The 22,183-nt window shown below is 43.0% G+C and overlaps 2 protein-coding genes across 5 annotated transcripts; one reads left to right on the forward strand and one right to left on the reverse strand.

Annotated features, from left to right (window-relative positions):
- The first annotated feature begins 8,657 nt into the window (after positions 1-8,657).
- Positions 8,658-10,924, forward strand: pnpla4 (patatin-like phospholipase domain containing 4). Of its 2 annotated transcripts, XM_076095076.1 has the most exons (7): positions 8,658-8,787; positions 8,875-9,063; positions 9,606-9,700; positions 9,818-9,953; positions 10,062-10,127; positions 10,245-10,397; positions 10,721-10,924. In XM_076095076.1, the coding sequence occupies exons 2-7, from the start codon at positions 8,884-8,886 to the stop codon at positions 10,850-10,852; spliced, it is 762 nt and encodes a 253-aa protein (XP_075951191.1). In that variant the 5' UTR covers positions 8,658-8,787; positions 8,875-8,883; the 3' UTR covers positions 10,853-10,924. The 2 variants fall into 2 exon arrangements, with proteins under 2 accessions (XP_075951191.1, XP_075951192.1); XM_076095077.1 differs by lacking the exon at positions 8,658-8,787 and having other exon boundaries at positions 8,923-9,063; positions 9,518-9,700.
- A 5,185-nt stretch (positions 10,925-16,109) lies between these two features.
- sts (steroid sulfatase (microsomal), isozyme S) lies at positions 16,110-21,790 on the reverse strand. Of its 3 annotated transcripts, none has more exons than XM_076095008.1 (10): positions 21,622-21,790; positions 21,008-21,172; positions 20,539-20,660; positions 20,291-20,413; positions 19,120-19,531; positions 18,872-19,008; positions 18,286-18,423; positions 17,632-17,791; positions 17,295-17,416; positions 16,110-17,211 (listed from the first exon to the last, which is right to left on the reverse strand). In XM_076095008.1, the coding sequence occupies exons 1-10, from the start codon at positions 21,654-21,656 to the stop codon at positions 16,820-16,822; spliced, it is 1,806 nt and encodes a 601-aa protein (XP_075951123.1). In that variant the 5' UTR covers positions 21,657-21,790; the 3' UTR covers positions 16,110-16,819. The 3 variants fall into 3 exon arrangements, with proteins under 3 accessions (XP_075951123.1, XP_075951124.1, XP_075951125.1); XM_076095009.1 differs by having other exon boundaries at positions 21,359-21,776; XM_076095010.1 differs by having other exon boundaries at positions 21,344-21,776.
- Positions 21,791-22,183: the final 393 nt, after the last annotated feature.

Here is a 22,183-nt window from a genome sequence, read left to right on the forward strand (position 1 = left end):
ACAAAACCAACAGTTAGGTTTAGACAACAAAACAACCAGCATATAACCAAAAGGCAGTGTTGAACCTGTCCTGGTCCCATCAATAACTCTGACTGTTGCTTAGTCACATGTTTGGTTTTAATTTGTGTGTCCGCCACGTTTAACCTAATTGACTTTTCATTAGTATTATTTTCATGCTGAGCAAAATAAAATTAAAGAAAACGACAATTTTGTCCCTGTACACAAAATCAATAGATGCATGTTGTGACTATTTCACAAACGGACATGGTACTGGGCTGTTATGTCAAAGCCTGATACAGCCCCACCTACCTCATGTACTTCAAGTTTCCTGTGGCAATCTTTATACACATACATGGCCAATTAAAGTGATTCTAAGAGGAAGATATTGCCATGTATCTAAACCAAAAGGTAATCAACTTGCATTTACATACTCCCTTTCTAGCCTTCCGACCACTCAAAGCTTCATACGTAACTCATGCGTTCATGCACTTCTTTCCCAAGGACACTCCGACTGGAGGACTGGAGGAGCCGGGGGTAGACGAGCCACTCTATCTCCTGAGCCACAGCCACAAATATCAACTCATGCATTCAAATCAAATCTGAACTACATACTCCAGAATGAATCAAATCAACGGACTAACATGAGAATAGACATTTTAGTAAACAGGCATAGGGTATGGGAAAGAGTAAGGAATGCATTTCAATAAGCTCTGTGATGTGCTCTTGGTGTAATACGGTGTTGAAGGCCATTTCCAGTGACTGAGCTCATTATACGGGCTTCCCTGCTCAGCTTTTCCAGGCCGACTGCGATCAATGAAATTATCTGAACGTCCCACTTTGACCAGAGGGTCTAAACACAACACTGGAATGGCTAATGTCAGTCTGTGGCGGCCTCTCTGGGTATTGATCATTCTATACACACTGCGCTCTGAGGGTACTCTCTATTTGCTCTCGTGCTGTGATTGAAATTGAAAACAGAGAATGCCTCGCGGCCTCCTGTTTATAATCAGTTTGTATGCTGTTCAAATTAGTCAGGACATGGCGTCTGCCTCCTTAGAGACTTGCCTGCCCTACAGCATACAAGCATGAAATGATGTTACGTGTGTTATGTGTAATGCAGGGGAAAAGGATTCCCTATGAAGATTACACAGCAGAGAAATGACAGCAGCTGTCATGTCTGACCCCACTGGTTTATTTAAAATAAGATTCAACCTGATCGAACAGCAGCTACATGTCCACTGATAACAAATAATGCCACTGTGCCATTGCTAAAACATCTCACTTGTCGCGAGACAATTTTCAAAATGACAAGGCTGTGAGATCTTTAAGAGATAAATCTCTCAGCCCTGAAATGTCTATTGGATTTCATGGTTTGTGAGCATATTTGTAAGGCAAACCCTACATCATGTAAACATAATATATGACTGCAAAAACTATATGGTCTCACTGGATCCTTAGTTTTACAGGAACAGTCCCCCCTATAAGGAAAGCCAACCAATAACAAAGTATGCATCTCTCCCACCATTTTCAATCTTACTCAATACAGAAGCTGTAGTGGCTGCTAGGAACAGTTTTTTAGAATGATTTGAAGGAATATGATCATTTAAGAGTTGATATTTCTGTAAGTCAGCCAAAGCTTTAAATTATACTTTTCTCAAAGCTGCAAGCGTTTGCGTAATGCAGACACCCAATGCAGTACAGACTCTACAGAGCTCTGGCTGGCTCATTGAACCAGGTCAACAGTCTTCAGTAGGTTCAAACTGACTACTTGTCAAAACTTCCATTTATATTTACCAAAGCAGCCTCTATAGTTCTCATCCAGGAAAGTTGCAGACAAAAAGTGTAAAGAAATTACGACCCCGAATCACTAGAGACCACGTACGGCACTAATATTATCTCGTGAACTTCGTGTTGGAGACACATGTAAGGTCATTTTTACTTGACAAATGACAGACATTTTGAACGGGGTTTGGATCACAGACAACTGACGCAATTATTACAAATGACTAGAGGTCCTCAGGTAATAGTAGCCCTGTGCAAATAGGGCTTCATATGCATATGGAGGATCAGAGTGATCATTTTCTTTCTTTTTATATTTTAGTGAACTGTTTCTTTAAAGTAGGTGGGAGTCGCATCAAACCCTTGGATCTTGACAGCAGCAGTGATTACATGTTAGGAAATGATCATTTTGGCAAATTGAACATGTTTTATTCAAAGTATTATTCATGCAGCTTAATGTTGTTGTGATGAAAATCGTCTTTTACTTTCAGATGATATAAATGTACAAAAACCGTACAAAACCTCTCCACCAGTTTTGAGCAGGTAGTCGGGGTTACTCCCACAGACCCTGGAGAAACACATAAATATCACTTGTGTGGCTCAGGAGTCTGAGAGAATAACCCTGATGGTGTCATAAAGTGGTCATTAGGAAATACAAATTCATAACAGAAAGCCTAAATTACAAACTGGAGGTGTGGAGTTTGAACGATGTGGGTAATGGCAGTGAAATGTAATGCAATGATGCAATTAGATGCATTGTGGGGAATGTAGAATCCAGTGTACTAGGGTCTAAATATCAGCCTCTGCTGCTTTCTCTTCTTCATGTTTCTCTTGTGAGTCTTCTGAGACAACTTATGAAAATGCAGTGCCCCTAAATCACTGAGCGGTGTGGTAACAAACAGCAATCCAGCTGTACAGAATGCAATATAGAATATTATAATCAACGTTTGAAAAAGCTTTCTCTGAGAAAGTAACATCTGATATTTTGTTTTTATTTATTGATCAAGATTTTACATCGATCCAAGGTCAGCCTTTTTCCATCTATGCCAGTGTTACAACAATGCTTTTCAAGAAGGCAAATAGTGTGTGTAGTTCTTTAAGACCATGTGTGGAGTGAAATAGCTGATGAAGCCCAGATCTCGCTTGAGTTTAGTCATTGATTAGATTTGTAAGAAGAGCCTGGAGGCTGTGCTTTAGTGGAATGTAACGTCATGGAACAAAGGCAAGATGAGAATAGGTTCCAGGGCTAATAATGATACAAAAGCCCTGCTGTCTTTTCCTTCCAATTCACAAATGGATTCTCAGCTTTATTTTTGGATCAAATTATAAATATTTAATCAGTCTGAAAAACCCACAGTATGAGGACGCAGCCTTGTAACTAGCTTCAAGGCAAGTAGCAATAATTCATGACCATTTATATTTGATGTTTATCATTTTATCAGTGAAAGAAGGGACGTATGCAGGGGATATCACAGTAGAATGAGGTACAAGTACATCCCTAATGATAAGTGAGCCTGCAGATCCTCCAGAGATGCTGAACCGTATGTTCACATCTGGTACTAACATGTCACCTGTAGCTCAATATCGTATTGTAACTGCAGAGCTGAAGATTTTTGACACGCCCTTGTGCTCTGCACAGGCCTCACGTGCAAAATGTAACAGTCATGTGTCCATAGTTCCGCCCCGAATTTAAACCAGCATTTCTTCAGCCGACGTAGGTGGAGCTAAAGCGGCCCACAGCTACAATACATAACTAATGTTCTATATTGTCTGGGCTTCACCCTCTAAGAGCTGTGGCAGTTGGGCTATACGCTCCAGATCAGCTGTCTAGCACATTTAACACTGAATGTTGTCAGTCATCTGGCGATAGCAATGTGCTGTCCTGCGCTGTGACAAGACTGTGTGGATGAAGCGTTAGTTGTTAAAGGTCACATATGACCACTTTTTCATGGTTTTTAAACATGAATATGTGTGTCCGGTGTGTCTACAGATCCCCAAAGTTTCTCCATCTATCAGAAAACTTGATGAGCATATCCGAAATAGGTTCCGAATTGACGTCACTGCGGGCCGTATGCCATATACACATAGCAAAGAGTGTTCTTGTTCTGTTGTTGGCTGCAAGAACCTACGGAGAAGTCTTTATGTGAATGACTCCTCAGGGTGGGACTGTACCAGCTGTCTGTGACCCTCAAACTTGGAAGCTGTACGTTTTGTCATTTTGATGTTTCAGTTGTCGTTTATTTAGCAGACTGTTTGTCTGTCAACGCTGCGCTGCTAATGCGGCTAGCTTCAATTGTAGGCCCACCAGCTGGAGAATTGTTTTCATATGCAACACAGAGAGAGGCTCTGAATGTTAAGCTTCAATTGAAGCCAGTTAAGTAAGGATTTATGTTATGTTTTTAGGCTGCACAGACAAACTCCTTGTATGTGCTACTAGGCTATAAAAAGATGTTGGTGCTCACAACACAAGTTACACTCCAAGTCAAATGTTCTGTGCAGCTCATTTCTTCCTCCATACAAACTGATTCATCATTTTTTACACTGTCTGTAGCTGATGCCATAACTACACGTGTAAGATTAGGATGTTGTAGTAAACTATAACTTTTCCTCCTGTCGCCTTGATACTATTACATGACAGTCTAATCTAACACTCAATCTGCCATGTTTTACAGGTCATCTGAGTGACCTGATACTCGGTCGGGCTCATTCATTCTGGTGCCACAATAAGTTGCATTCTCTTCACAAATGCACTCTGAAAGGTGAGGAATCAAAAGGAATTGGGAGAAGCTCGAGGCCACAGTCACTGAACGTAGGCATTCACTCTGAGTGGAGGAGGGTGTTCATGGAGTTCTCTCCTGAGGCAAACAGATCCACCTTCGCCATCCCAGACCTGTCCACTTGTTGTCGGACGGACCTCGGCGAGACATTAAATCTGCAGTGCGGTGCTGTACCTGACGGATGGACGCAGCTCAGATGGAGAGCAGCCTGGCTGAGTGCACACCGCCCTGACGGTTGATGTATGCTCCCGCTGTCATGTTGCTTCAGCACTTTCAGTACTGTGGACAGCTCCAGACAGTTTATGTGGAGGGATGGGGCATCACCTTGTAAAGGCCCGGGGTGTAGGTACAGCATCCCTCATCCAGACCTCGCCGCTTCCAAGGGCCGTGGATTTCAGTGCTAGCAGCGTCCTCTCTCCCTGTGGGGATGGACTGTCCTCAGTGCATTAGGGGTCTGAGGTGATGTTAGCAACCCACCCGATCCGTCTTGAAACACCCTTTACCATGCTTTGTGGGTGTGACTCTTTGCCGTGTCATCTCCATTCATACCTATAAAAGCAATTGTTTATGATTCAATTGTTTACAATAGCACAAAGATCTTCATAGCTCTAGCCTCCTCATTTTGCTTTCAAACCCTAAAGGGTTAGAGGTCTCCAAATCCTGTGGGAAACATGTCATCAAGCTGGATGCTGGATGGTCTTTCAAGGAGAAAGGGATTCTGGTGATTTATTGCAGTTCCTAATGGAAGCTAAGACTTAGGATGATCCTATCGTGTACAGTAGTTGGATGTGAAGTTGTCCAATTACACCAAGGTCCCAGAACTTTTAGCCCTTTTCCTTCAAGTAAACTTGTCCCATTGCAGAAATTGATTGAATTTCGACTGGTCCTAAATGTGATACAGAACACTGTTGTTTTTTTCTGCCTCCCCTGCCTGAGCATCCGTTCTAAGAATCGCAATTACAGTTTTTCCTCCTCCTCCCTCCTGAAGGATATCCAATTTTCCCTTCCTTATATAGTTTCTGTCGTATTCCTCAGGAGACACCGTAAGATTTCAGAAATTGCCTGAGACGACAGGATACTGCTCATTCCAGTGATCCGTGCAATGTGCTTCTTTTTTTTTTTTGCACATCCATCTGCTGCCTCTGAATCCTCACACGGGCCTAAAACCGCCACTTTAGCCTAAAGTCAATGTGTGATGGAATGTAATTCAATCAAGGCTGCTTGTTGTGTATTTGTGTAGGGAACCTTTCTCTCTTTGTTGTCTGTCAGTAACCGATCTTTAATCAGTCTCGCAGGATCTGGGCTTTGCGATAAAACGCCTCTAATACTGAGCTGACATTACAACGACTCATGTTCCGATGAGGCGAGTAATCCTCGTCTCCTCACCCTCTGCTATGCAGATCTGCAGTGATATGACCGGTCCATGTTTACACCGTGGTGATGTGATTGTCCTAATGGCCTCTCAGCCGTCACCTCCCTCCCCTCACATCTGTCACATCCAGTCTGTTTCTGTTGTGTGGTTTGTCCTTACTGCCTCTCTGCTCAGCTTTCAATTTCACTTTCCCCCTCTCTTGCCCGGCCTCTGCGTTTCGCTTATTTCGATCAACAGGAACCATTTGATCTTTTATCAGATTTACTTTATCTGTATGACCTTGCGATGTCTTTCCAACCTCACTTGTGTGGGGGTGTAGAGAGAGAGAGAGAGGGGAGGGGGGGGGTCTCCTCAATCTGCCCATAAAAAAAGCCTTTAGGACTTTATCAGCAGGCCCGAGCCCCGACAAGTACAATCACACCCCATACATGCCCCCACCCCACCCTGATCCTGCACCACCCTTTCCGGGCAAACACTGGCCACTCCTCCAGTGGATGTGACTCAGATAATGTTCCTTCAGCATGTTTCTGGAAGTACCTCTTAATTATAACTTTGCTCTGTATAATGAGTCTGATATCTGAAATTGGACTTTTTCATTTCTTTTATCCGAGAATTTCATGGACTCTGTGTCCCTCACATGTGCTCTCTCTCTCTCAGCTTTGCTTGCTCGCCACAGGCTTTCCACTGAGTAACTACCCCATCCTTTATCTCGGGGAATAATTCAATCACAGCTCAATGCTAAAGCATCATGACTTTGACCTCTACTGGTACTTGAACAATGTTTGAAAGAGTCTGGCCAACACTGCTCTGGTAAATGTGTCCCTATTCATGTTCAGCTCAAATCATACTTGTGTTAACATTCACTACGCACATTTGATGTAAGGAGTTGTATTTAACATTCTAAACATTTAAATAGCAGCAAACTATTTGCTTTGTAAAGATATGTTGAGAGCTGTGGAGAGGCAATCGACATGATCCCAACTTAGGATCTTGCACCTTTAAGCTATATGCATGCGTTAAGGGTTTGCTGTTTGTTTGCATATTATTTGTTCTATATGTCTTATATTGCCACTAAACTGCCACTTGTTTGTGTGTGAAGAGTTTCCAATCATAATAGCTAGTGTGTGACAGGGGCCACGCTGTCTGGTGTATACTCGTACTTTTGATATTCTACAGTTTTGACTGTATTATCACTTGAGCAGCTTTATGGATGCAGGTCCTTTCAGTCAGATCATCATCATGAACTCAGCATCAAGGGAGCGAATCACACTGTGACTCATTCATTGAGACACTGAAACATTTCTGCTGCTTCAAAATGATCAACGCATCTCTGTTAATCCGTCACCAAACAGAATGCATTATCCTCCCTCCATTATTTCAGCAGCCCACTGACACCATCGCCTCCTCTGATGGAGTTCAGCTCTGTTTTTATCCACAGCGCGTAACCCACCTAATCCACTTTAGTCTATACTTAATCATAAGCAACACTGAAGGAGCGAGAATTTTTTGCTGATGTGCCAGAAAAGCAGAGGCGAGAGAAAAAAAAACAGAAGGTTCCAATGGCGAAGGGGTCCATGGGAAATAAATGCTGACTGAAGTGGTTGCAGAGGAAGAATTGCACTCCAGGGACACTGCTTTAGGCGGGAAAACGACAAAGTAGGGCTAATAATAAAAGCGCACACTGATTTATTTTTTGTTTTATGATAAGACAGACTATCAGACATCCCATGGGAGGAATTTCACTTCAACTTTTGGGGTTGAAATAGTTACTTTGCATTCAGGATATTCAGGATCTTTATCATTCTACATGCAAAGATGTTTTTTTCTTATATTTTAGAGGCAGCTGTGGATGTGAGGTGTGTGTGTTTTGTTCCAACAGACCTTGGGTCTGGCACCTTGTGCACAAGCTGCCACAGCATCACACAGTTTAATTGGGCTCCTGTGTTGCTGTGTTGTTGTCGGGCAGCTGAAGCTTCTAGACTGAACAAGTTGTAATGTTTTGTCAATAGGACACAGCAGTTGAACCTTACAGGTCAGAAGGGACACGAATCATTGTTCACATGATGTGTGACAAGATGACTCGCCAAAATGTGGCTCAATGAGCCGGTGAAATCTATGCGGTGACTTGCCTGTAAAATCTGACATTTTTTACTCCACCTCCCACACTGCAGTCTGGTAAATATGCACGTTACAGAATGTAATATCATATTGACCACTTCTATTGCTTAGCATACATATAGTGTTTTTTGGCAGTGGTGGAAAGTAACAAAGTACATTTACTCAGATACTAAGTACAATTCTGAGTTTCCCAAATTTATTAATGCATCGGTGATTATGATCAAATATTCTGCATAATGAGTACTTTTACTTTTAGTACTTAAAAGTATATTTTGATGCTTATGATTTTGTATTGCATTCAAGATTTGAAATGCAGGACTTTTACTAATACAAATATTTATTTACGTTATTTGTTTATACTGTTGACACATTGTGCATCATTAGTTTGCTATATATCTTTTTTTTGCTATTTGTTATTTGTTTTTATTTGGTATATGTTCTAAATAAAACCTTGTAAAAAAAAGAAAAATACAAGGCCAACAATAGCAACATGCTCTTTAACCACAAGAGCATCAAAGATATGGCAACGGAGCACATAACTGTCCACACTGACCAGAATCTGTGGAGGTTTTATTTTGAAAGTCCCGAGCGGAAATGGAAACTTGTTTGTTCCCTCTTGACACCGACGCAGCCGGAAGTGTAACAACAGTAAAGGTTCCGTGTTTACATCGAGCAGTTCGAGGTAGAGCTGTGTAGTTCGCCGTGAATAAAACAAATGGAAATAAGTGAACGCTGAAGACGGTACGTCCTCTTCTAGATTCACGTAGCGTCACTAGTTAGCTAGCGTTAGCTTAGTTCTGTGACGAACTGTCATGTCCGTCTGTGCAGGTGCTGGAGATGCCCGTCCTGAACTTGTCCTTCGCTGCGTGTGGTTTCTTGGGGATCTACCACCTGGGCGCTGTGGGGGCCTTCCTCCGCCACGGGGACAAGCTGCTGGGCTCCCTCGGGGCCTGTGCGGGGGCCTCGGCCGGGGCCCTGGTGGCTGCAGTGCTCATCACGGCTCCTGAGAAGCTGGAGGTTAGAGTGTTCGCCGCCTCGGTGGGGTTGGGGGAACCATCAGAGGGTCTCTGAGGGGTTTCCAGAGGACCCAGAGAGAAATAGACAAATCAATTTAAATATAATTTAGAAAAATAAACAGTAACTTGTAGTCATAAGTTTCCCTGTGTTCAGTATTATTTCCTCCTCTGTAGTGCTGTTCTCAGATACTCAGCATCAAATATTCATCCTCTTAATTTGTAATTCTTACTGGCTCTTAAAAAATGTATAAAGTAGCATCCAAAGATGATATTTGGAGAACACATGGATAACTTAATTTGGATATTAAATAAAGATATGACTTCATAATTTAAAGATGATGAACTGTATCTGTCATGTTATATTCAGAAAGGCCGCTGGACTGGCTTTAGATTGTTTAGATGAATGTCCCATGTTCCAGTCAGAGCTTCCTTCAGCTACGTATGTCCTGCCACAGATTACCAATCGTCCAAAGTACTGAGACGTGAACATGGTCCTAGTGACTGAATGAGTCCAGCTGAATGAGGTGTGATGTTCTCCTCCAGGACTGTAAAGAGTTCACGTACGGGTTCGCCGACGGCGTGAGACAACAGCGCTTTGGAGCCGTCACACCGGGATACAACTTCATGCTCACACTGCGGTAACTACACCCTGCAACCACAACTCAAGCCAAATATCTCATTTGTATTAAGGGTGTCATGAAAATTAATTTTATTTATCTTGAGCACATATTTAAGTAGTGTGTGTGTGTGTCCAGGGAGGGGATAGAAGAGATCCTGCCCAGCGAGGCTCACCGTCTGGCCACCGACCGCCTCCACGTCTCACTAACGCACTCCAGAAGTGGCAAGAACCACATCATGTCCAAGTTCACCTCCAGGGAGGAGCTCGTGAAGGTACACACTCTCACGTTACCGCCTGCTGAAGGACCATGGTCTCACGTCACTGTGGCTCAACGAGTGTCCACTCACTGATGAAATGACTCTGCTGTGCTTCCTCTTCAGGCTCTGCTGGCCAGCAGCTTCATGCCCGTCTATGCTGGACTCAAAGCGGTGGAGCTAAGAGAACAGGTAAGGATAGAACAAGGGGCCGTAGAAGGACATATGCGTCTGAGCCTATAGAAGTGACTCTTGGGTAAACTCTATTTCATGACTGAATCCTCACAGACTCTGGTTGTGTTTCACTAGAGATGGATCGATGGAGGGTTCACTGACAGTCTGCCTATTCTGCCCACGGGACGTACCGTCACTCTGTCTCCGTTCGCTGGGCTGCAGGACGTGTGTCCCGTCCACAGGGGGCGCTTCAACACGCAACTCAGGCTGGCCAACATGAACGTGATGGTGAGCACTGGATCCTCTGACAATGGGGGACTGACGTACCTCAGGTGTCTGGATGGATGTTAACTTTATCCAATATTATCAGCCTTCAATCAAACTGTGAATGAATATTTATGTGAAGAAGCAGCACTATTCAAACAAGCCGTGTGTGTGTGTGTGTGTGACATGTAGTGTACATGTGTTGGACGTCTCAAAACGGAAGCACATAAAACTATCTGCATGACCAGAGGAGAGGGGATATATAGATATAGATACATATATAGATTTTCACTCTCTGATCTCCTGAAGCTTTGACGTAGATGTATCGTTTCCTTTGGTTCCCTCAGTTCTCCGTGGAGAACATCAAACGTCTGAACCAGGCTCTGTTCCCTCCGTCCCACCGCAGCATGCGGTCCTTATGTGAGGAAGGGTTCAACGATGCTGTGAGGTTCCTGAAGAGAGAGGACTGGATGAGCTGAAGACCATTTACTACCTACTGTATTTATATCCTTTGATTTCACTTTTTCAAATAAAATAATAATTAAAAAGGATCGAGTGGCTGTTTCCTGTGTCGGTTTGTGAGGTAAAGCATAAAGCATCAAGACCTCGGTATATATGTATGAAGCAGATGATGAAAGAGTGTGTGTGTCATTGTCAGATAAGTGTTATCACACACACACATTCTGGGCCTTTTCTTCAGCAGCTGAACGTGATGAAATGCCCTCATGTGAACATCAATTTCACACGGAGGCATTTCATTTCCCCTAGCTTGAAGCAGTGAGGGGGGGAAAAAAAATATTGGATATCGCAGCACTTCACAAGAAGTCGGTCATGGATGTTGGGAGTTCCCTCGGGATGCGAGGATGGAGCGTCTCCTTTGAAGCGCCGGACGTTTCCGCCGGGTGTCTCTCCGTGAGCAGGTTCTCCGTCAGCTGTCAGCCAGTGGAGCTGCTCCTCCCTCGGGACCGTCTCATTGTCTAAAGAGACTGCTGCTCCACTCAGGACATTTCACAAGGAAGGAGGCAAATTGATTATGTTTTACGGCACACTTACTAATGCCCCAAGGCTTCAATTGGAACATTAAATACGACCTTTCTTTAATTGACTGCAATATTTCAGTAAAGCAGGATGTCTTTAGGGCTGGATATTGGCCATCAATCATTTTTTGCAGTTTGTAAATTACGCTGACGGGGTGCTGTATTTCCAAAACAGACCGGGGCCTTTATTTCTCAAACGCATATTATGGCTGACATGACAGTAATCTCCATCTTCTCAAGCTGAAGAGGTGTTTCCCAAACGCACCGCGTTAACTGAAGATGTACCCAGTAGGGCAGGGCTATTCAATTCAAGTTCAGTGAGGTCCAGTTGGAGAGAATTTCCTCATGCAAAGGTCCGGAACATCACAATATTGTCTAACTTGTGCTATGATTTCGTGCCATATATATTGAAGTAGCCAACTGTTGTATTAACGTCTGTATGTAGTCAACAACTGACTGTCAAATCAAGTGAACAAAGTTCATTCAATTGTGCCTTGTGTGTAATTTGTAAGAAGAAGGACAAGCACATTACTGGGGAAGGCAAACGTGAGAAGGACCATCTGTCACAGGCAGAAATGTTGTCAGCAGGTAAGTAAAAAAAACTAATTACACACAGAGAAAAAGCCATATGCTGGGTACTATGGCTATTAATGTTACATCATGCATTTAATATTTATTATACAGTCAGAGTCAACTGCATTCACACCATAACAAAATCAATAATTTTCAATTATCTATCAGTTATAGGTTTAGGTTACAACGGCGTCTGGGTCCGGACTCGGACCGCGGTCTGCCTATTAGTGACCCCTGCACTAGACCAATCAGGTGGCCGCTTGTTGGAACGAAACTAAGACGTCCGCATTTGTGTTGTCAACAGCGACTGGTGATGAAGAGGAAACTACGACCAGACCACTTATCTCCAAACCTCAGGAAATCACACACATTTGATTAAATTCGTTTTGGATCAGCTGTTCTTCTGTGGCCGAGAGTACCTCTGTTTATTTCACTTCTTTAAATGAAAGACCTGCATTGCAGTAAAAAAGGAAAACTACATTTTAAACTGTCACATAACACTTCAGTTTGTTTCTTCTTTTTGCCTCATAGCTGAAGATCAGGGGCATAAAGAGGACGAAGACGGCCCACATTCCATCACACCTGCAAGGTGTCTGCAGTGGATCACAGGCCAGGGTCACATCCCACTTCTTCCATCAGAGAAGGATTTTGCTGTAATGATCAAGTTTAACCATGACTGCACTGCAGACTTTGGGCATCACAGTGTTTGTTACCCTGTTGTGTCTGCATGTGCCAAGACTATTGTCCTACCTGTAAGACATATGAGGTCCTATGTCCAATTCAAAAAGGTTCTAATGGAGGCTTTTTCTCATCTAAAATTGTGTAGACCATGCCATTAACTGCCTCTGTTCTTCAAGGTTAAACTACAACTTAAATGTATACTTGATAAATGTTTAGCACAAACTGCCACTGTTTTAATACTCTGTTCTGATCAAATAAACACATTTCATTGTAATACTTATACATACTTGTTTGGAAAAAGAAATTAGTTAAGTAAACACAAAAACATTGTGTTTATTGGCAGTATTGTTGAACGTTTATAAGACAATCAAATGTTAAGGTTTGGAAGTAAATCTTGCAACAAGATTTTATAAGATTTATTCATTAACATGAGAACGGAGCTCGCGACAATCTCTAGGACAGCAGAGAAGACAAAAAAAACCCAGTGGCGGGAAGACGTTACTGCTGTCCATCCCGAATAAAGAGAGGTAGGTTCCGCTTTTCCTATCAAAATTTGTGTTGTATAATAAAAACTGTTATATTGCTAATTTCGACTTATGGTATGAAAAGCTGGCACTTATGAGGTCCCACTATCTTTATGTTTAAAAAAAGCCTGACTATTTTAAAACCCTGCTTGGCTAACTTATCAAACTTGGTCAAATGAATTAACCTATAAGTGAAATAACTCAAAGTAGGTCTATAAAAGAACCTATAAGAGTTTAAAAGTGTTGTGAGAAGAGTTATTTTAACATAGAGAAGGCAAAAGGCGGTTTAACGTTCGTTCAGGGCCATCATAAAACAGTAGTCATCAAAAAATGTATAGCCTAAAATCTACAATCAATGAATACACAGACCTATTTAATAATGAATACACCTTGTAACGACGCACCGCCGTTACTTAGACCACGGATAGTGTTTGTGATGGAGTCAAGGAGAACACAAGTTATTGTATGTATTTATTGTTGGACTGTGGATGCTGGGAGCCATGTGCACAGCTAGGACACAGAGCTGGTCCTGTTGCTCTCCCTGCCAACAAACAGACAACTGCAGTCAGTGACAAAGTGAATAGACTTGACTGTGGTAAATGTCTATGTGGCAGAACATTATTGTATATATATTGCAACAACTTACCTCTGCCTGTTTCCTCTTCCCAGGGTGTTCGGGCAAAATACTTCCCCGGGGGCTCGAGCACCCATTTATAGTTCCGGGAAATACCAACTACAGGAAGCGGGTAGGGGGAAGTGAAGATATGTGTTGCTGTGTTTATTTAGATAGATGATGGTGTTTATAATTTACTTTATTTATAGGCATTCTAATTAGATGTTAATTATTATTATAGATACTTGTGGTGTGGGTAAAATCAGGTAAATTTGATTATACATATATAGTTAGAAATATATTTACCTGTAGATGGTAGGGCTGGTCCAATTAGATGGACCAGGTGTACATAAGGGCCTCATTTTGTTTGTGTGGAAAAATAAGTGGAGGCAACTAGACACTGGTGTCAACGTTGGTGCGATGGTCGACCTTTTAAAATAAAAGAAGCATCTTCTGAAACCTCTCTGGACTCCTGAACTCTTCATTTGCCTCCATGGCCACTCGGGCATGTTTAGAAGTGGCGTCAGTGGTAAAGGCCTGTCGATATATTGATGGGACCAAGGACGAGAAGGAAAAAGAAGAGCGAGCACCAGGAGAGCCCAGAGAAGGGGGAACCAGAGACTTCAGCGAGCGACTGCAAATGTCAGGGCTAGTTACCCTGCCAGCAGAAGCTCACTGAGCCCATCCACAGAGGAAACATAGTTCTGCTTCTCTTAATACAGTGTTTTTAGGAGCTGTATTTATGGGTTCACGCCAGCTCATGATCTGTAATTCATTTTCACATATACGTAACTGCTGAAAATGATTTGCATAACTCTTTTCACTAATACAAGGTACTAATACAAGGTAGCATATGAATACAAAACACATGGATATGGTAAGGATTGAATGAAAGTTATGACATTATACCTGTACAGCTCTGTGTACAGATGAAACAAAGTGCAAGTGAACTTTGAAGGTATTGGGAGGTGTATTTTGGGGCTTTGGACAGAGCTTGCTAAGCTATAGCTAACCTGACTCTTCAACCCTACTCAGTTTGCTTGTAAACAGAGTTCTGATTACATTGACTGGTTTGCATCACCATCACCACCAATCCACCACAACCAACTGCCTTCAAGACATAAACATTTTGGATGAGCACCAATTTCCTCAAAATACTTGAAACAAATCTGATGTCCTCGGGCTCCCTCACCAACCACACCAACAGCTTCTCCCTCCCCGTTGAAGGCTCCACTGTCTCCCCTTCTTCCAACATTCACAACCTGGGAGTCATTTTTGACTCAATCCTTCCATTGGAATTGTCAAAACAGCCTTGCCCGCCACCTTCCATCCCTCTCCTTTTCTGCAGCTCAAACCCTCATCCACTCATTCATCACCTCAAGACTCAACCACTGCAGTAGACTTCTATTTGATGCTCAGTCCGAACTCCTCAAAAGGCTTCAATACGTTCAAAACTCAGCTGCCCGCATGCTCACATACATCAGCCCCTGCCCACCAAAACCTCCGCTGGCTCTCTAGAACATCTCTCCACAACATGGCCTCCTTCGACCTTTCCACACTCCAACACGTACCCTCAGATCAGTCAAGTACAACAAGGACCGAGCACCCAACCTGGGTTTTTTTTGAAAAGCGCTTCCTAATTCAAATGTATTCAAATGCACAGTGTGTATCCTTGAGGCCTAACAAATATGTTGAATATGTTCCCTCATAAAACATTTGCAAAGCTGATGTTTGAATACTTAGATCCATCTTTGTTAATATCCATGAAGCAGCAGCTTTGTCCACGTGTTTGCACATGTGCAGTAGACACACGGAGATGAGATTCACAGCAATCTTGTTGGAAGGAACGCCACTTACACTGTAAAGACTTTTAGATGTGCTGTTTGGAAATTGTGAACGGGATGAAAAGTCCCTTTGAAAATATCAACAACCTCCACTTTCAGCAGTGTTTCCCACGTCTCCATGGTTACATTTTCTGCTCGGTCTTTTGTGGAAATGACTACTTTTGCGTCATGACTGCCTCCTCATCGTGACCACCAGCATCTTCTGTCTTCTGAAGATCCAACCTGCTAATAACACGTCAAATAGACACCAAATTGACTTGTTTTTGTATTTTGAAATAGATTTATTTTGAGATTTGTGTGTGAAAGGCTCATGGAGACTTTGTCAGACCTGTAAACTCTAGACTAGTGAACAGGTGACAAGAAACAAATGTTGGATCAGGTATCAGATCAGGAAGAACATTTTAACATGCAAATAAAGCCTTTTGGGGCATTTTGAGATTAAAATACAACAATGACAAAACATCTTGTTTTCAGTCTTGTTGCATTTTGTTTATTTTCCCGTTTCATTTCAAAGTATTGTATTTAACGGAGCAGATACCAAACAGCAGCACAGAGGAAAAACAGTCAAGAGGAGAATGTGATCCTGATGCAAACTCCATAAGGGTTTAGACAAGAAGTTCTATAGCGGTTGAGAAAATGATGACAACAGTTTGGAGTGATTAACAATGTTTACAGTAATGTCGACAGAGCCAAATATACATAAGAATTAGATTTGATCACATCACGATAATATACACACAGACTGCAACCAACGAAATATCCCTCAACCCTCCCTTTACAAGAGTGTCGGAAAACTACGGTGGCCATATATATATATATATATATATATATATTACTTTACATACTAGCCTGTGAATTTCCCCTGAGGATAGATAAAGCCTTATTGATATAATATTTGTTTTATTGACTATATTTCTAAAGTGTAAACATAGTGCAGTAAAAAGTACAATATTTCCCTCTGAGATGAAGTATGAAGTAGCAGAAAATGGAAACGCTCAAGTAGAGGACCTCAAATGTGTACCCAAGTCCACTTGTACCACATGTACCAGCAGGGAACTGAGCGTATGCTAGCTAGTTAAGCTAACAAAACATATCAGGAAGTTGGCTTTAAAATGGTCCGAATGACTCGGTCGAGACTAAAATCGGCGTTTTTGGAGTTTGCAGGTGTGCATTGTTAACTGGAATGATCCTCTGTTGTAGCCCCGCCCACGTCCTCTTCCTCCTGCTGGCACTGACAGAGCTGTGCGAGCGTGGAGCAGCAGGGCTGCAGCCAGGGCTTCCAGATCAGGTTCCACACCGACATCTGGCTCTCCACAGGCTTCACCGACCTCCGATGCGCATCTGCCGCCTCCTCCATCGCGGCCAGGACAGCGTGAAAGGCCGGCTCGGTGTCGGGAGTCAGCGGCGTGGTCTCCGACGGGTCCCTCGTGAGGTCGAAGAGCAGCGGAGGGTCGTGGTAGGTCACGTAGTCCGATGAGCAGAAGCAGGTGTGTGTGTGGAAACAGGCCGTCTCATTCTCCGGGTAGAAGTTTGGTGTGAAGTAAAAGGCTTTCCACACTGAGCTACCTGAAGAAATAGAAATACATGTATGTAATAAACTGTGTGCACATGACGTTCACACACTGTGGATTTCTCTACGTGCGTCTTACTGTTTCGGGGATGCCATCGGACTGCGTTCAAGTAGACGTTGCAATAATGGAACAGGAATTCGTGGGTCGACCTCTCAACTCTCCCCCAGAGCAGATCCATGAGGTCATGACCATCTATTTCCCTAAAGACCAGGGGACAGGAGGTCAATCGTATGTGTGACTCGATGAAACCGATCAAGGCCTGTGGATGCCCTTAAACACCCCCTCTACATGTTCCCTGGATCTCACTCAGGCTCCCCCTGCCTCTCTGTCTTTGTAAATGTGACCTAGATTTCAGGATGCACTTGTTTTGACCGACATGTGGAAGTGTTGCTGTCTCGCTGCTGTGCAGCCTTACCGGTCCTCTGGGACAGACACTCCGCTGAGCCGCACCACCGTAGGAAACAGGTCCATGTTGCTGGTGGGCTCGTCTACCTGTCTGCCGCTGGGGATGCTCCCCGGCCAACGCAGAATTCCCGGGACCCGGATCCCTCCCTCCCAATTAGTGGACTTCCCTGCTGCTCAGAGGACATATAAGAAGAACACAAAGTCATGAAATCAGGCCTGAGCGTACCGTCAAACTGTCTTTGGTATTACTTTATTTTAGAAGATGTGAAAGTATAATCAGACTCAAAATGACTTTTAAGGATGGGCAGTGTGAGAAGTTCTTTTGATGGTGAGGAGCGCTGTTTGAACGGAGTGATATGGAATGTAAATAGATTTGTGACTTTCACCTGTGAGGAATATGTAAAGACTCGGCCAGTAATTATGACCATCTAACTTACAGGTGTATTCATATTTATTGAAAAGTGAGTTTAATTTATAGATGAAAACAACATTTTTATGTTTCACAACTGATACTTAAACATAAGCCAGTTTATGACATAAAAAAGGTATTAATCTCAGACATTGAGACATTTAAGATTTGCTACTAAAATGCTAAAACGAATGGTTGAAACTTTGCTGTTAGCGTCCTGACTGAAATAATAATAAATAAATCATCATGCTGTACCTTTATATATTCCGTTCCATCCTCTGTTGACCTCCCCTGTGGAAGAGATTTCCTCCACGTGGGCCCCCTGGTCTGAAGTCAGGTAAACCAGAGTGGTTTCTCTCAGCTCCAGTCTGTCCAGAGTCTGCATGATCTGACCTGAGAACACACACGATGCAGACATTGTTTGGTGTTGGTTCTGTACAGAGTTTATCTCAAAATACTAATAAACTGTATTTGTATATCTTTCATTCAACAAATGCAGCACAGAGGGCTTTAAAATAAAATAAAATAGACATTGAACAAACATTGAATCTACTGCATATAAAACGTTGGCTTTATAAAAGTAGTCCCCAGCAAACCATTTCCTGCTTTCTTTGATAAAAACTGCAGTGACCAGGAAATGAATGAGTCTTGCTATTATGCGTGTGCTCTGTCTTCAGTGGGAGCCAATGGGCTGGAAGCTGACAGTCACAATCAGAAAGTACTGATAGATGGAAGAAGACATCGTAGGTTCATGCTCTTTTCAAGGGATTTGCTGACAATCACAAACATATTGAATAACAGCTGACTTGCTCATTAAATGAAGCCGACTCTGCTGACCTACCGACACTCCAGTCCACTTCATGGACCGCGTCCCCATAGATGCCGTGACGGCTCGTTCCTCTGAATGCTGCCGAGGCAAACATGGCCGTGTGCACTTGGATGAAAGAGAAAAACAGCAGGAACGGCCCCGCCGAGTTCCTGCAGGAACAGTTGAGTTACAAGCATTTTCTCATATACTGTAGCATAGCATTATGAAACATGCAATATTGCAGTTTTGATCATCAAACCATGAACCAGACTGAAACGCACCTCTCCATGAAGTCCACTGCCTCATGAGTCATCCTCTGTGTCAGGTTTTCAGACGTGAACGGCTGCTCAACAACTCTGTGGTCCCTCATGAGAACACAGTTGAGGTACGGCATCATCATGATGAATCCGGCTGTCAGACCTGTGACCAGGGCCGACAGACACAGCAGGCTCACAACCAGCCCTCTGCGCACGCTGAGGACGCCCATGTAGTGGAGTGAGGCTGCGCTGACCAGGACAATGGCCAGTGTCCTGTACGGTAAGTACTTATGGATCTGGAACACAGTGCCGTGTCCAGGCTGGCAGTCTCGCAGGTTGGTTACGGGGATACCGAAGAAATAGTTAAAGCCATGGATGCTGGGGTGGTGGCAGTGATCGTCACTGCTCTCACAGTTAAGTCCGAGGTGCCATTTCCCTGCAAACAAGAAAGGACTGATTGCTAGTGTCATAACAGTGTACAAACAGGCTAGATGCATCTGACCTTTATCACATTCTTTTGGCATTCAAACGGATTTATGGAATGTCAACCTGTTAGAGGTGGAGCTAGATCACAAGTCTGAGGATATGGACTGTTTATAAGACAAGGACGTAGTCGTCGTGATGTCACACATTGGTTTGTGCATTATAGTCGTCGCCATCTTGGCTTTTTGCAACCAGTTAACGGGAAGTTACCATACGGCTCTAGTAGCAGCAGCAACCTGTCAATCACAGTCAGCCCCGCCCTAAAGCATCCCCTGCTTTATGGTCTGTTTGACTCTAAATGGACCATCATGTACTAAATGAACATCATGCTGTATTGAAGAAGACTTGAAACTAGAGATTGAGACCATAAACTCATGTTTACAATGTTTACTGAGGTAATAAATCAAGAGAGAAGCAGAGTCATGTTCTCATAGACTTCTATACAACCAGAGGAGTCGCCCCCTGGTGGACACTAGAGAGAATGCAGCGTTAAGGTTGATCAGAACCAGAGGTTGCCTCCTAGTCAAAACACTAGGAATCATCCTCCAGCTAGGATGTTTGTCTAGGATGTTTTGGCAACAAAACTACTCTGTTAGGTAAAGGAATACATCGGGAAAGACTTAGTTGGATTGAGGCAACAAACCTACTTAGTTAGGTTTCGGAATAGATCCACATTGAAGAACTTGTGAAATCAAGGAGGATTGTGATTTACCGATGAGAGCCGTCTCATAGCCCTGTTGCTTTGCAATATTAGCAAAGGTCACCTCTTGGCTGGGAAGACCTCCAGAGGCTGCGTTGAATAAAAAGACACCAGGTCTGTCATGACCAGCTACACCTGTTGGAGAGGAAACGTCATTCAAACCACAGAACAGTCTACAGCCGTCACTTCTTACATGGAAATCACACACCACGTCAACGTGGAAATGCTATTTTTCTTCGTGTCGGTGTCTCTGAACTGGCCTGAGCGTATCGGGTATCGTCCTGTGAGAAACGCCGCCCTGCTGGGAGTGCAGAGGCTCGCTGCGGCGATGTGGTGGGTCAGCTTCACCCCCTCCCGCGCCAGCTGGTCAATATTGGGGGTCCTGCAAATCACCATTCATCAACAGTCACGTGGAAGGTTCAAAATCCAGACAGACTTATATTTTATTAATGCTGCTTGGACTTTAAAATAACTGCATCGTGCTTAATTAGGGGTAATAACTTGTGTCAAGTGTAAAGGTTCTGTTCTTCAGACCTGGGTGTTACACACCCTCCCTGTGAGCACAGTGAAGTTAGTGGTGATTAGCCACTCCACACGAGGAAGGGAAGGGGATAAAAAGATTTAAAGAAAGGAAACCAAATGTCTACAGGTAGAATGCTCAGAAGTAGCAGCCGGCAGGATTACAGGTTGCTCTCATTAGAATAACAACCACAGAGCAACATGTTTCACCTCAGGGTTGCATTGCCGTAGCAGCCCAGGTCTCCAATCCCCAGGTCGTCCACCATGATCAGGACAAAGTTGGGCTTGCTGCCTCCGTGAAGAGACGCACAGCTGAGCTGTAAGAGCAGCAGCAGAGAGGACGGCCGCCATGTGGACTTCATGCTGACGGAGACACTAGAGGAGACATCCCAAAAGTCAGCCCTGTTAACAGTTGAACATGCGGATTATGTTTTACAGATGTGTTTACAATTACATAACTGTCCATTTTCCCCAAAAAAACGTGACATCTACTTATGACATAAGTATTCCTGCAGCGGGCACTGTGTGTGTTGATCGTATCCTCACATAAATGTTTCTTACAATGTGAACAGTTACTCCTCATTTTACGAAAGTCCAGAAACGCGTCAATCTCCGCTCGTTACATGTACGGGGTATTTTCAAAATAAACTTCCGTCTTTCCGGGACACAGTTGGATTGAGAAAACGAAACTACTTTGTTAGGTTTATGAATATATACTATATAATATGATATAATACTAAACACAGAGACAGACAATGCGCTGGTGAACTGTCTCTAACGTTACTTATTATTGTGGGACAGTGGCTCGGGTGTTTCACACTTACCGTCTCTCCGTGTATACAACAGGCTGTGGGCTCATCCACACTTATGTGCGTCCACGTTCCCCTCTTTCGTCATTTCCTCACGATTTAGAGAGAAGCAAGGAAACCATGCGAGGAGAGAGGAAACGAGGAAATGTGTTTTTAGAGTAACGAGACGACCTTTTCCTCTGAAGCGTCACGTGACGCGACGTCGGTTTCTGATGATGATTCTAAAGACACAGTTATTATCACTGTACTAATACTAATAAAGACAGTTATGATTACTGTACTAATACTAATAAAGACAGTTATTATCACTGTACTAATACTAATAAAGACAGTTATGATTACTGTACTAATACTAATAAAGACAGTTATTATCACTGTACTAATACTAATAAAGACACAGTTATGATTACTGTACTAATACTAATAAAGACAGTTATGATTACTCTACTAATACTAATAAAGACAGTTATTATCACTGTACTAATACTAATAAAGACACAGTTATGATTACTGTACTAATACTAATAAAGACAGTTATGATTACTGTACTAATACTAATAAAGACAGTTATTATCAC

Source organism: Anarhichas minor, unplaced genomic scaffold (assembly GCF_050575085.1).
Source record: "Anarhichas minor isolate MPS153535 unplaced genomic scaffold, ASM5057508v1 ptg000018l, whole genome shotgun sequence".
Classification (NCBI taxonomy): domain Eukaryota; kingdom Metazoa; phylum Chordata; class Actinopteri; order Perciformes; family Anarhichadidae; genus Anarhichas; species Anarhichas minor.

Bases quoted from the DNA above. Each gene is read 5' to 3' on its own strand.
- pnpla4 (XM_076095076.1), top strand. From the start codon at position 8,884: ATGCCCGTCCTGAACTTGTCCTTCGCTGCGTGTGGTTTCTTGGGGATC. The intron at 9,064-9,605 runs GTTAGAGTGTTC...GTTCTCCTCCAG, and splicing joins CGGCTCCTGAGAAGCTGGAG to GACTGTAAAGAGTTCACGTA. The intron at 10,128-10,244 runs GTAAGGATAGAA...GTGTTTCACTAG, and splicing joins CGGTGGAGCTAAGAGAACAG to AGATGGATCGATGGAGGGTT.
- sts (XM_076095008.1), bottom strand. From the start codon at position 21,656: ATGAGCCCACAGCCTGTTGTATACACGGAGAGACG. The intron at 20,661-21,007 runs GTGAAACATGTT...GGTGATTTGCAG, and splicing joins TACGGCAATGCAACCCTGAG to GACCCCCAATATTGACCAGC. The intron at 17,212-17,294 runs GTAAGACGCACG...CTATTTCTTCAG, and splicing joins CCGATGGCATCCCCGAAACA to GTAGCTCAGTGTGGAAAGCC.